This window comes from Hemiscyllium ocellatum, chromosome 14 (assembly GCF_020745735.1).
Source record: "Hemiscyllium ocellatum isolate sHemOce1 chromosome 14, sHemOce1.pat.X.cur, whole genome shotgun sequence".
Lineage (NCBI taxonomy): Eukaryota > Metazoa > Chordata > Chondrichthyes > Orectolobiformes > Hemiscylliidae > Hemiscyllium > Hemiscyllium ocellatum.
In genome coordinates, this window is record NC_083414.1 from 43,809,514 (window position 1) to 43,825,094 (window position 15,581).

The 15,581-nt window shown below is 40.6% G+C and overlaps 1 protein-coding gene across 2 annotated transcripts in view; it reads right to left on the reverse strand.

Annotated features, from left to right (window-relative positions):
* Window positions 1-15,581, reverse strand: part of lrig1 (leucine-rich repeats and immunoglobulin-like domains 1) — a 117,759-nt gene that overhangs the window by 71,597 nt on the left and 30,581 nt on the right. For both annotated transcript variants that reach the window (XM_060835676.1, XM_060835675.1), the window contains exons 2-3: window positions 4,207-4,278; window positions 2,432-2,506 (exon numbers count right to left, since the gene is read on the reverse strand). In XM_060835676.1, coding sequence (XP_060691659.1) covers window positions 2,432-2,506; window positions 4,207-4,278 — 147 coding nt within the window. The remainder of the gene's footprint in view (window positions 1-2,431; window positions 2,507-4,206; window positions 4,279-15,581) is intronic.

Below are 15,581 nucleotides of genomic sequence, written 5' to 3' on the forward strand. Positions count from 1 at the left end.
CTCCAACTCAGCACCGTACTCTTGACCTGATCTACCTGTCCATCTTCCTTCCTGCCAATGCACTCCATCCTCCCCACCAATGTATCAAAATTACCCTCCACCTATGGGGGAGGGGAGATGAGGAAACTGATGAAATCAACATTGATTCCATGTGGCTGGAGAGTCTCAAAGCAGAAGGTGAGGTGTTCTTCCTCCAGTCGTCAGGTAGCTAGGCTTTGACAGTAGAGGTAGCCAAGGACTTGCATGTCCTTGGCAGAGTGGGAGGGGGAGTTGATATGGTTGGCCACAGGGTGGTGGGGTTATTTAGTATGTGTGTCCTGTAGATGTTCTCTGAAATATTCCACAAGTTGGCAGCCTTTCACCCAATGTAGAGGAGACAACATCGGGAGCAATGGATACAGATTAGATGTTTGGATGTGCAGGAAAATCTCTGCCTGACGTGGAAGGATTTTTTGAGGCCTTCTATGGAGGTGAGGGGAGTGCGATATAGGCACAGGTTTTACACCTCCTGCGGTGGCAAGCGAAGGTCCCGGGAATAGAGGGTGTGTTGGTGGGGTCGTGGACCCAACGTGAAGGGAATGGTCTATACAGAAAGGGGTGGGGAGGGAGATATATCTCCGGTAGTGGGGTCTGACTGTAGGTGGCAGAAATAGCAGAGGGTGATGTGTTGTATCTGGAGATCGGTGGGGTGGAAGGTGAGGACTAGGTGGGTGGGGGGGGGGGGGGGTGGTTCTATCCTTGTTGCAGTTTGAGGTGTGCAGTTCAAGGGCAGAGGTATGGGCATTGTTGACCACATGGGAGGGGAAATTGCAGTCCTTGAAATAAGAGAACATCTGGGATATTCTGGAGTGGAACTTGTCCTCCTGGAAGCAGATGAGGTGGAGGCAGAAAAAGTGGGAGTAAGCAATAGCGTTTTTTTGGGGGCGATTGGGGGTGATGGTGTACTCCAGGCAGCTGTGGGAGTGGGTGGGTTGAAGTAGATGTCAGTATTGAGTAGGTTGCTGGAAATGGGAGATGAAAAGGTCCAAGAAGGGGAAGTAGGTGTCTGAGATGGTCCAGGTGAACTTGAGGTCAGGGTAGAAGGTGTTTGTCAAATTGATGAACTGTTCAACCTCCTTTTGGGAGCACAAGATGGTGCCGATACAGTCATCGATGTAGCGAAGGAAAACGTGTTGAATGATGCCGGTGTAACTACGGAAAATGGACTGTTCCGCATACCAGACGAAGAGACAGGCAGAGCTGGGACCTATAGGGTGCCCATGACTACATCTCTGCGTTGAAGAAGGTGAGAGGATTCAAAGGAGAAATTGTTGAGGGTGACGACCAGTTCAGCCAATCCAATGAGTGTATTGGTGGAAGGCTATGGGCTGAGTTGGCGGGAGAGGGCTTGGAGACCTTCGTCATGGCGGATGGATGCATACAGGGGCTGGATGTTTATGGTGAAGATGAATTATTGGGGGCCAGGGAACAGAATGTCATAGAGGTGGTGGACATGGGTGGTGTCCTGACTGTACGTGGGGAGATCCTGAACCAAGAGGGACATGATAGTGTCAAGGTATGTGGAGATAAGTTCGGTAGGGCAGGAGCAGGTGAAAAAACGATGGATCGACTGGGGCAGTCAGGCTTGTGGATTTTGTCAAGAGGTAGAACCGGACAGTGCAGAGCTCCTGGATTATGAGGTTGGAGGCTGTCGATGGGAAATCCTGAGGTGACGAGGTTGTGGATGCCAGTTTTCCTGTAGCTCACATAATAATCAAGAGATTATTACCTTGGAGATTCTGCATTTTAATTTGGCTCGTAACTGTTCAACATCTGTCAGCAGATCTTGCTTTTCATTACTAACAAAATTAACCATTAAAGTAACACAAATTACAACACAACATTCAACCATTCTGCTGAATGAACCGAGTACAAAACAAAGTTTTTTCAGATATTGAAATCCACACTCAAGTTATACTCCTAGTATTCTACAAGTAGATAGATTACACTAATGACTCAACCATCTTGCTAAGTGGACCACTTTTGCTGCACTTTGAGTGGTAGCTTCATGAGTTTTTGCTATAGGACTGCCTGACAAAATGACTTAAAATGTCTATCATGAAGAAATAATTGGCATAAAATCACAGAAGGAAAATCAGATGCACAGAAGTGCATAAAATAATAAGAAAACATGACAGTGTGCAGTAAGTTTTTAATAAAAAAAGGAACACCGACTTTACTTCCTTGAGAGAAGTTTCCGTGATGCAATTCTAACAAGAAAGGAAATACTGTTTTCACTTTGAAGTTGCACAAATGTACCAATACAATTTGAATAATTAGACTTTAGTAAAGTCACAGTATAATAAACATGTTTTAAATGAGCTTATAAATTAATTTAAAAACTGGACATCAAAACACACTGAGCACAGATAAACTGTTAGCAATGACTCACAAATAGAGGAACACAAGACTGGCTGAAGGAGGTCCTATCTCAGGGATTGCAGTCAACTCATTATGATCAAGTCGTCTGCAAGAGAAAATAAACAAAATCCATGACTCATCTCCCTTTTTATCCTTTCACTTTACAAGTATTACCTGAATTATATGCAATGTAATCTACAGGTCAATACTTCACTGTCGTTCCTTAACATTTCTGCTCCTATTTGTCAGCATTCTGTCTTATTCACATTCAGAAGAGTTTGAAAACACATTACTTAGAATATCATTATCAGTACCCACCCAACAACAGTACATTAAGAAATTCAGTCTTTTTTTTCCACTTTAACATTTCAGTAAAATATTAAATGCTGATAATCGGGGAGTCCAAGGTGGGTGGATGGTTAGGAAAAGCAATAGCAACAGAGAAAAATTAAGAAAAATAGCTCTATGGAGTTACATAGTTCTAAAATGATTAAGGAGGCAGGTTTAACAGGTCAAAATGTCAAAATATTCTCAGCCTGAAATAACCAAGTTTTCAAATTAACAGCCAGTTTTTTTAAAAACAAGTTTTAACATTCAAACAACTTGCATCTTCTTGCTGTTCAATTGTATAACACAAAAAAATCTCCAAGATATCTTGTGGTATTATGTTTTTTCAGTAGTAAATTTAAAAAGCTGTAATACAGCAAGATTTCCTCAAATAGTAATGGGCAACAACTTAAAAAAAAACTTATTTTTCATATAATCAAATTATGTAAAATTCAAAAATCTCTGTAGTGAATAATCAGAAGTGGTTCTAAAAATATGCTTTAAGTGTATTGAAAAATACACCAAATTCAAACACTTTCAGTAAAATTCTTAAACTTTCCAGGTAAATGAAACAGAGTAGGAGAAATCAGCAGATAACCTGTTATATGGAGAGTAGTTTCAGAATGAGCAAGAGTGGTACCCATCTGAATATGGCCGAGTCCAGGAAGGACGAAGGCTGAAGTAAAACAGAACAGTTGAGCCAGTAAAATCCCTACAAAAGGATTTTGCTGACAGCACAAAAATATTACTGTTTAGTGAGTGGCTCTAGCACAGCACCTTTACGCAATATACACAAAAGAATATGATCTCTTGTTCCACATGACCAAAAAAAAAATGCACTGAGCTGAGATTAACACAGCATTTAAGAAATATAACTTAAATATCAGATTTTAAGTCACTCATCAAACAAATGACATTAACATTATATTGGCTTTTCATCCTATAGCAAGCACAGCACTGCCACAGCAACAGCTGAATATTGAAAGAGATTCGAATGTGAGGCCAATAGTCCTAAGCATTCTTTTCATTTCTTTCCCTCCTCAAAATTTTAAATGAAATTTGGATATATCTGACAAGGAGAACAAATTTAAACAAAGGTTGATTTTCTTGGACTTTGGCTGATTTTCAAACCAAGTTTTCAGCTCTAGGCACATTGTAGCCCTCTTGCTCAATTTATCAACTTTTAGCCTGTTGTTAACTGGAAAATAACTTCTAAACATGTTTGTCTTAAAAAAAACTTCTGAAATTATTACATTAGCAAATAAGCAGCTACTAATGTGGAACTACCAAGGTTAATCATTTAGTTAGCTTATGCCATGCAGCAAAATCTTGCCTGCATTCAGAATCAAAATAACTACATTTAAAAAGTAGATAAATGAAAAGCTGTAAAAAAAAGCATAATTTCAGAATATTTAAATCTACTTTCATAACATACAAAAAAAACAGTTTAGATGTACAACATTAGTTTTAATTACATACATTTCACGAAGACTGTGCAGTTCTGTGAAAACAGAGGGATCTATTGTTGCCAGTTTGTTGTAGCTCAGGTTTCTGTATAAAAGATACATGCAAATCAGATAATGTTCAGCAGAATGTTCAGCAGTATTCAGCTAATCCTATTAAGACTATATCAATGGCATGGTAAGACAGTTTCATTCAAGCAAATTACAAATCCTACTATGCAAGCTGTTTCAAAAGAAAGCTAATCAGCTATAAGAAGTCTAGTAATTTCTTTTTAAAAGAAAAATCATTGTTCATAAATTCAATTGTTCGTGTTTTCAATAGTAACTTACAAATCATCAGCAAATTTTAATTCAGCAATCTTTTTTGGGCCAGAACAACTACATCTCAAATTTTCACTACCATGAACAAATTTCTTTACCTCTTAACAGCAACATGCTTTGAGACAGCACACCAAAGGATTTCAAACTGAATAACTTAGAAAATGGACAGGCCAAAAAAAAAGTGCATAACCACAACGTGAGGAGTCACACTCCAAGGAGGGCCTTAGAGGAGGTGAGCATGATGGAAGAGCTAACCAATTTAAGGAAGGGGCTAGATTTTTACCGCTGAGGAAGAAATAAAAATCTAATAAGATTAAAATATGAATTGCAGGAAAGATCTGAACAGGAACACTGAAGAAAGCTACAAATAAAAACCCAAATGTAGTCAAACGTTAGCAATTGTTGGCTCCTTGGATGCTGCCTGAACTGCTGTGCTCTTCCAGCATCACTAATCCAGGCATACCATTACTGTTTGCCCGACACCCTTCAAGAACAAAGCCCAGAAACTTATCAACTGGCAACTATAGAAATGCATCCGGTTTACCTCTAGGAGAAGTTGGTCAGTCCAATAGAATGCTGGATTTCAGCAATTGCTATTTCAACACTAGGTATGGAGTCATTTAACTATTACATTTTTTTTTACTTCTCATGCCTTTTTTTGCACTTAATCTTGGTAATGTTCTAAAATATGCCTCAAACAGAAAAGTGAATAAGCTAACACATGATATAATACAATGTGATTCACTACCTAGAATTTGGAGCCAAATGCTTGAAGAAACTAAGTCCTACTGCTGTCTGAATGGACTTACTGAAACATCATTTAGCAATTTTTTTTTAAAAATAACTGTTGTCAACTCATCAAAACAATAACAATCAAGGAGACTGCCTTGTGATCCAAGATCCTTAATGTCCCACCGACTTCTTTAAAATCCAGGCCTTTGTAATGTAGTCTTGCCACATCAGTACTAGCACATTGCATCACCATGAAGTCCATAACCATCAACACAACTGTGTGTCAATTTTAATATCATCTGAGAACTGTATACCTAAGGCTTGGAGCTGGATTTTCCTATTTGTGGACACTCCACAGATCTTACAAAAAAAAAAGAGGTAGGATTTGTTCCAGAGGTCAGACCCTGGGAGAGTATCCTTCATAGAGGCTGGCCACCTGAACTCAGTGCTGAGTACAACCAAGGTCATGTTTGCTGCAGCAAGAGTGTTAACCTGGGGGCTAATGCAAATAATCATAACAGTAAGGTACACAGAACTGTCAAGCTGCAATTATTGAAAAATCCATATCATGAAAATTAAGGAAAAGGTAATCAGAGTTGTCATGAATTGAAAACTAATCTGATTTACATCAGCTGGTAGTTCACATGACTGCAGGGGTTATCATTTTTGATAATTTAAAGTTTGGCTGTTTTCAAAACCTATGATTATCCAAACAGGAATATTTCATGCTTATAATCTGATTGACAATTGCATTTTTGTTGAAAGTACATACTTAAATTTATGGATTATACAGCAAAGCCTCTATATCTGCAAGACTTGTGAATTTGCCGAATCATGCCAAAATGTAACAACCAAATTCGATGGTTGTTCGATGGACAAAACTTATATCTGCAATTGTTAACCTGTACTCTTAATGGGCTTTGAACTCGTGAATCTCATCATTCTTAGGAATATGGAAGAGTATGTGGAGAACTGGAAGATAGTGAATTGCTTGGATATTTTCTGGATTTAAAAGGATTTTTTAAAGTAAGGGTTTACAGGGAACAAGATGTTTCTTGGAAATTAGGTGAACAATTTAAATGTGAGCTGTGATACAGTAGCTGATACAGAAAGTCAAACAACTTCAGAAAATAAAACAGAAAAGCAAAGCTGCTGGAAAGAGATGGAGTTATGGTCATAGAGTCAGAGCATCATACTACACCGAACCAGACCCTTCGATCCAAACTGTTCATGCTGACTAGGTTTCCCCAAACTAATCTAGTCTCATTTGCCTGTGTTTGGCCGATATTCCTCTAAACCTTTCCTATTCACATATCTGTCCAAATGTTTCTTAACTGTCATAACTGTACTTGCATCAATCATGTCCTCTCGCAGTTCATTCCATATTCACACCATCTGAAAAAGTTGCGCCTCAGGTCCCTTTTAAATCATTCTCCTCCCACCTTAAAACTATGCTCTCTAGTTTTGGACTCCCCTATCCTGGGGAAAAGAACTTTACTATTTGTCTTATACAGGCTCATGATTTTACAAACTTCTATAACGTCACCCCTCAACCTCCTACGCTCCAGGTAAAAAAGTCCCAACCTATCCAGCTTCTCTTTATAATTCAACCCTCAAGTTCCAGTAACATCAGAGTAAATCTTTTCTGCATCCTCTCCAGTTTAATAATATTCTTCCTATTAGCATGGTGACCAGAACTAGAAGCAGTACTCCAAAAATGGCCTCATCAATGTCTTGTACAACGACAGCACAGCATCCCAACGCCGATACTCAATGCTCTGACCGATGAAAGCAAGCCTGGGTCCCATGTGATCTAACTTTACTAATCATCTACCATGCGAAAAAACTTATTGAAGCCCTTGCTATAGTCCACGTAGACAACATCTAGCGATCCACCTTCATCTATTATCTTGATCACGTCTTCAAAATAGTCAATCAAGTTTGAGACACACAGTTTCCGACACACAAAACTATGCAGACTATCCCTATTCTGTCCTTGCCTCTCCAAATGCAAGTAAATTCAGTCTCAGAATCCCCTCCAACAACTGACGTCAGACTCAATGGTCTATAGTTCCCAGATTTCTCCTGACAGCCTTTCTTAAAACACAGGAACGTTAGCTTTGTTGCTCTTTTGCTTTTAAAAGGTACAGTAGAAACTCGTTGGATTCTCCTTAACCTGATCTGTCAAAGCTATCCCCACACACCTTTTTTGGCCTTCCTGGGGGGGGGGGGGGGGGGGGGGGGGGGGAAAGAGTTGTTTCTCCAATAGAATCCCAACAGTGTGGAAACATGCCATTTGGCCCAACATGTCCACACTGACCTTTGAAGAGTAACCCAACCGAACCCATTCACCTACTCTACTACTGCACATTTACCCCGACTATTGCACCTAACCTAGACATCGCTGAACACTATGGGTAATTTAGTATGGCCAAATAACCTAACTTGCTTTAGATTGTGGGAGGAAACCCACGCAGACATGGAGAGAATGTACAAACTCTACACAGATGGTCGCCCAAGGCTGGAATTGAACCCGGGTTCCTGGTGCTGTGAGGCAGCAGTGCTAACCACTGATCACCTGCACCAGCTCCTCCCCCAACCCTGAGCCACCACGCCACCCAATTACGACATCTACAGCAAGTCTGTTCCAAGCAGTTATCAAGAGGTCCAGAGGGGCAACATCTTGGCAGCAGTGGGAGAGGAATCACAGGAAGCAGGGTTCCCCGAACTGTTGCCTATGTAAGGCCAAAGGACCATCTTAGAGAGTAGGAGAGGACTGTGCCTGATAGTGAATCTAGGAGGAGGCTGTTTTGGTTTTGATCCTGATCAGCACAGTTTTCAAATGTTAGAATTTAACAACATAAATCGTAATGTTTTGCATGCTTAAATCTAAAAAATTTTAAGTAAGGGAAGGTCAGATTTGCTTTTGAAAAACAGGAGCTGCTTCTTGTAAGCCTTAAAATAGGCACCAAGTTCTCCTAGTACAGAGTGTGAGCAGCAAAGGTGTGCAAATACTGAGATTTGAGCTATGTGGCGGTCTTTTAGGCAAGTTAAGATTTACTAATTTTTAAAAGGAGCAAAGATGGCAGTCAGTCAGTGGAGTGGTATGCTCTTCCGATCAGATGTGGGGGATCAGGAAACAGTTGATATCTCAGGAGACCACGTCTACGGCAAGTAGGAGGCACAGAGTATGATGTATCGTAGGTTCAGAGAGGTGGCCACACCACAGGTACAGTCAGGTAGAGGGGTGACTGTCTGAAGGGATAGGAAGATAGTCAGAACTCTCACGTGGCTACCCTCTTTCAAAAATTATGCTGTTTTGTATACTGCTGTGGGGTGAGGGAGAGATAGCCTCAGAAGAAAATAGCAGTGGCAGCCATGTCTTACTATTGCACCCTTTCCCCAGATCCAGAAAGATCAGACTTAACCTGGTGCAGAGTCTTCTCCCAATCAGCAATCTGCTGGTGCTATCCCTGTAGTTGCATGTGGAGTGGTCCTATAATTAAATAAGAACCACGGTAGCTTGGTTTCTAGCGAGGGTGTAGGTGGTTTCTTCACTTTACAACCTTCTGATTTCTCCTTATGGGCAAGAGTAGAGGCAAAATGATACTTGGTGTGCCTTGCAGATTCGTGCAATTACTTTCTGATCAACAAGCAACAAGGTTTTGACTCTACTGATAATCCTAGACCTTCCTGGAAGACTTCCAAGTATTTAATTGAGACTTCACTTAGACAGCCATTTTCTAACTGAGAAGTGTTGAGCCAATTGCTCGCAACCAATTTCACCCCACCAAGCTTGGGCCCCAAGTCTTTTACTATGAACAGTGGTACCTGAACCAGCTGTTCTTCGTAAGAGAACAGAATCAAAGCTGTACCCTGAATCTGTTAAGGTTTCCCTTAACAAGGCCTAACTGAGGTCTTGTGCAAACTTAAAGTCTGGAGTCCAAAGTGAATTTTGGTGAAAGCTGGTTCTGCGATCAATGACATCAACCTCTATTAGAACCAGTGACCATTTTCCCAGATATTTATTTTGATTGGTTATGATCTGGATGTTGCTAAGCAATTTAACTGTTCCAAGCCAGATGTGTTGCTGGATAAGTACAGCAGGTCTGGCAGCATTTGTGGAGAGAAATCACAGTTAGCATTTCGGGTCTTGTGACACTTTTCAGAACCGTTCTGAAGAAAGGGTCACCGAATCCAAAATGTAAACATTGGACTCAAAATTTCTCTCCACAGGCTGCTAGACCTGCTGAGATTTTCCAGAAATTTGTTTTCGTTTCAGATTTCCAACATCTACAATTCTTTTAGGTTTTTTGCAGGTCCTGAATAACCTCCTGGCTATCGACATACAAATCACTTTACTTAAGTCAAGTTGAGTAGAACGCTTTTGCTGTCTTGGGTCCGATTACCAACTGCAACTATAATAGTTTGCTGACCAGGATCCTGAAGAAAGCTTGAACAATTTGGCCAAGGTTTGGCTTTAGTTTGAGCATTTTGCAATGAGCCAACCTACAGTCCCTCTGATCAGGATATATCCTGAGTAATGTTATGTTAATGCCAGCACACAAGTGTGTTTCCCAAGCTCTTTCAGATTGGTGGTGTTCCCTGCCATCTGAATACCCCGCAACTCTCATACTCCAGAGAGGCCAGAATCCCATTAGCAAATCACTCTTTATTTACACATGAACACTCCTTGACTTTAGTACTGCTTCTTCTGAGGAGAAAGGGAGGTCAAGATGAGGGTGATAGGCCGGAGTGGAGGTGGGGGCAGAGAGGTCAGGAAGAAGATTGCAGATTTGGAAGGCGGTGCTGAGTTCAAGGGATTTGACTGAGACAAGGTGGGGGGAGGGGAAATGAGGAAACTGGAGAAATCGAGTTCATCCCTTGTGGTTGGAGGGTTCCTAGGCGGAAGGTGAGGTGCTCTTCCTCCAGCCGTTGTGTTGCTATGGTCTGGCGATGGAGGAGTCCAAGGACCTGCATGTCCTTGGTGGAGTGGGAGGGGGAGTTGAAGTGTTGAGCCACGGGATGGTTAGGTTGGTTGGTTCAGGTGTCCCAAAGGTGTTCTCTGAAACGTTCCATAAGTAGGCAGCCTTTTCCAACGCCCCTCCCCCAAGTCCCTCCTCCCTACCTTTTATCTAAGCCTGCTGGTCACACTTTCCTCATTCCTGAAGAAGGGCTCATGCCCGAAACGTCAATTCTCCTGCTCCTTGGATGCTGCCTGACCTGCTGTGCTTATCCAGCAACACATTTTTAGCTACTGCTTCTTCTGAGTCAGCTATTAGAATGCCAGCATCTGTCAGTCCCAATCAGAGAACTCATTCCAAGAGGTCCAGTTGGCTGACCTTGTTACAATCACTACAAACACACCACAAACAGATTATTAAAAGAATAGATGCCTTTGATGTGAAGTTATAACACAGTTAAGTAGTCTTAAGTTTCGAATGGACTTTCATGAATCTTTTTTAAATGATCATGAAGGCTGTAATTAGGCATTTAGATTGTTGTTTCATTTAATCTCAGCAAGGTTATTGAGATCTACACATGGTGCATACTGGTGTTGGCAAAAAGTTGTAAAAACAGAAATGATGGGTGAGGAACATGGAATTGCATGAAAGATATGAAGATTCATGATGGTCTGTGGATTGCATGAGTTGGCATGGATGGGTTTGACGGTGGGCGAGAGCGCAATATTGAAACACAACAACAGCGGCTAAGTTCCAGCAGGCTCTTTAAACATACCACCTGATAGCCTGCAGTCACCTGAGTGTTGAGCCCTGGCTCCACCCCACACCAGTTCTCCTGTACCCATTCTGATTTTCTAACGTAAATCATCTAAGTCTAAAACAGGATACCTTAATATACAATGCAAATCTGCAAGAAACCAAGAAGCAATGAATGGACCAGGTAAACTTTATAGGCCTTAAAAACCTAAGCCTAAACTGAAGATACATTGACATTTCATGCACTATTTCCCAAACTGAAATAAATGCAATTATTATAAGTATGAATAATATAAAGTTCGGAATCAGTACCTAGATTTCAATCTTGTATGGCCCAGACACTCTAAAATCAAATTAAAAGGATTAACTGTTCTTTCTGATTACTACAAGGACATTGGCGTCTCACTGTGCAGGTACAGGTGCAGTGATAAACGTCTCACTCTATCTGAACAAGGAGAAAGAAAAGATAAGGCAGCCCAAGCTTTCTAACCACTTCAAAAGAATCTGACAATGGAAAGATTAACTGTTGCTCAAGATAGCCTTGATGTTAAGCCAACCAAATCAACAAACCACCAACATAACTGCTAAATCAGTTACACTAATCCCTCTGATTTTCAGCAATAGACCATCCTAATACCTTCAATGATTCTTCAGGAAATTATCTTTTTGTGGAGGGTTAGCAATATAGCAATTCTCTAGGTGCAAATATTATTTCACAATAACGCTGCTTATTTTTGGGATCCAAATATACCATGGAATGAGAATTGATGTGCGAGTTGAAGGAGAGGAATTAGTCAACAGAGCTATCCCCATTTTGCACAAAATCTGACTTCTTACTTAACACTACATTAAAGCAGTGGGCAAGCAGAACCTGACAGCTCTTAATATTACTGAAATGCCAATTGCAATTTATCGACTGCTTATTTTTGAATCCTTAACCAAACCCAAGAGGAACGATTATTTTTGTAAATGCCTCATTTTTTTTCTAAATGAAAATATGCACAAGATAAAATCATATTTGCAGTAAAAAGTCCTGTCAACTTACATATACTATTTGCAATTCACAAGAACAATATCTGATTTTTGATTTACCGTTAATAGATCTTCTTTGCATTGGAACATGAAAACAAATGTATGTACTTTAGGAATGCATACTTTTGGAGTTTACATCACTGCGATCAAATGTTTTATTGGTAACATGCTCAAAAAAAAGTGAACCAAACAACAGCAATAACCTGCCTGCAATAAAACATCCTTACAGAATAAAAGTAAACAGTCAGAAACCTGACCAAAAGAGCTCTTCATTGTGTCAAGAGCAGAGGCAACGGACAAGAAAATGAGCCAGAAATAGCAACAGCACACACAGTATTCAAAGAACTGCGATAAAATTTTGGGCACCCAGCTCAGGAAAGATATATAAATATTGGAATTTGTCGATAATAAATGGGTTAAGTAGCATGGGTAGGCTGCAAAACTTTGGTGTTTATTTTTCTTAAGTTTAGAAGGTCAAGGGATGATTAAATCAAGTTGATATAAGGAATATTTCTGCCTCTCAGATAGTTAGGGTTTGACAGAGGAAATAAGGATAAATTACTTCCACTGGCAATAGGGTTTGTTTTGGATATCTAAATTAAAGATGATTGAAATAGCTACGGACATGAGAATTCTATGTACAGCAGGTTATGCTCTGAAATGACAATGTCAAGGAGATTCAATATAAATTTTCAAAGTGGTATTGCATATTCACTGGTGGGCTGAAAAAAAATCACAAAGCCATGGGGAAAGAGCAAAATAGTAGGACTAACGACACTGGCTTTCATAAAGGCAACACAAGCACAATGAACCAAATAGTCTACTTCCATGTTATATGATTCTATGCTTACAAAGATGGTAGCAACATTCTTAGGCAAGGAAGTCAAATGAGAAGAAGAAAAATTAAGTAAATGGAACTGAGGTACAGATCAACCGTGATCAAAGAAAAGCAGAGTAGGGTCAAGCAGTTGACTCTTCACTCTGAATCATACTGAAGCGACTATGCTACATATTTAAAATCAAGTGAGCTTTGTGCATTACTTGGAGATTCTAGGTTTGGAGTTGTTAGTGGCCAAAGTCTCAGTACATGATCAACTACTACAGCCAGTTCTCTGTTCTTCATCTGGCCCAGCTAATCATTTTATCCATTTTTAGAATGGATGGCATTGAAGTATGTAGGGAAGAGGTTTTGGGAATACTGGAAAGGATGAAAATAGATAAGTCTCCTGGGCCTGGGCATTTATCCTAGGATCCTCTGGGAAGCTAGGGAGGAGATAGCAGAGCCATTGGCCTGGATTTTTATGTTGTCATTGTCAAACGGCAATAGTACCAGAAGACTGGAGGATGGCGAATGTGGTCCCCTTGTTCAAGAAGGGGAGTAGGGATAGCCCGAGTAACTATAGGCCAGTGAGTCTGACTTCTGTGGTGGGCAAAGTCTTAGAGAGAATTGTAAGGGATAAGATTTATGAACATCTGGATAGGAATAACGTGATCAAGGATAGTCAGCATGGTTTTGTGAAGGGCAGATCGTGCCTCACAAACCTTATTGAGTTCTTTGAGCAGGTGACTAAGGAGGTGGACGAGGGTAAAGCAGTAGATGTTGTGTATATGGATTTTAGTAAGGCGATCGATAAGGTACCCCATGGTAGGCTAATGCAAAAACTACGGAGGTATGGCATTGAGGGTGCATTAGAGGTTTGGATTAGAAATTGGCTGGCTGGAAGGAGACAGAGGGTAGTAGTTGATGGTATAGGTTCATCTTGGAGTGCAGTTACTAGCGGTGTACCTCAAGGATATGTTTTGGGACCATTGCTTTTTGTTATCTTTATAAATGATCTAGAGGAGGGGCTTGAAAGCTGGGTGAGTAAGTTTGCGGATGACACAAAAGTCGGTGGAGTTGTGGATAGTGAGGAAGGATGTGGCAGGTTACAGCGGGATATAGACAAGTTGCAAAGCTGGGCAGAAAGGTGGCAAATGGAATTCAATGTAGCTAAGTGTGAAGTCATTCACTTTGGTAGGAGTAACAAGAAGATGGATTACTGGGCTAATGGTAGGCTACTTGGTAGTGTGGATGAGCAGAGGGATCTTGGTGTCCATGTACACAGATCTCTGAAAGTTGCCACCCAGGTAAATAGTGCTGTGAGGAAGGCATATGGTGTACTGGGCTTTATTGGCAGAGGAATTGAGTTCCGGAGTCCTGAGGTCATGTTGCAGTTGTATAAGACTCTGGTGCGGCCTCATCTGGAGTATTGTGTGCAGTTTTGGTCGCCATACTATAGGAAGGATGTGGAGGCATTGGAACGAGTGCAGAGGTGGTTTACCAGGATGTTGCCTGGTATGGTAGGAAAATCGTATGAGGAAAGACTGAGGCACTTGGGGCTGTTCTCATTGGAGAAAAGAAGGTTTAGGGGAGATTTGATAGAGGTGTACAAGATGATTAGGGGTTTAGATAGGGTAGACACTGAGAACCTTTTACCGCTAATGGAGTCAGCTGTTACAAGGGGACACAGCTTTAAATTAAGGGGTGGAAGGTATAGGACAGATGTTAGGGGTAGATTCTTTACACAGCGGGTTGTGAGTTCATGGAATGCCCTGTCAGTAGCAGTGGTGAACTCTCCCTCTTTATGGTCATTTAAGCGGGCATTGGATAGGCATTTGGAAGTTATTGGGCTAGTGTAGGTTAGGTAGGATTCGGTCGGCGCAACAGTGAGGGCCGAAGGGCCTGTACTGCGCTGTATTTTTCTATGTTCTATGTTCTATTGTGACCACCCTCAAGATCAGCTACCATTTTAATAACATGGTTCATTTAAATTCAATCTACAACATACTATTCAGTCAACATAGTCGATATTAGCATTTATGTTGCCCTAGCAGCTGTTAATTCTACATTTGACCCCATCAGAATACAATTATATTTCTTTCTTTAATTTCTTTAAAGAATAAAAGTTAAGCACTGCATCGAAAAATTGCTATACTAAAAATATGACAATGTATTAAAAGTTGGTTATGGAGCTTAATCTAATTAGCAGATATCAGTCTTTATTATATTTGTCAACTAGATCTTGTGTACGACTTTAGGAAAGAAAAGAACTGAGCCAACTGACACCAAGATTTGCTGCTCTGTCATGTCCCCACTGCCTCCAGCGCAAATCAGTGATATCCACCATTCACTTGGATCCAAGCAGTCAGAACATTCAAACATCTATCTCATTCAGGATGGACTAGACCCCTTGATTAGCACTCATTATGAGAGTTAATGTCCCTATCATCCACAAATGCAGTCAGCATAATCACAAGACGTACATCAACTCTATGTTTCTTCTCACTGAAGAGGGAATGGGCACAATCTCTACTATCTCTAAGTCACATACTTTTGTTCTTTGAAGAAACAGCAATTTGTCAATAAACAAGAATTTCTTGTCCCACACACAGGACTATAATCACAACTAAATGCTGAAGCAAAAAGTCGATCTAAAAATTCCTTCTTAAGCTAAATAGAAATGGGAAAAAAGTCTGGCCTTCCAAAGTTCACTCCAAGAAAGTACTTTAAACAAATCCGAAACAATGAGACAGGTATTCAAAGTAA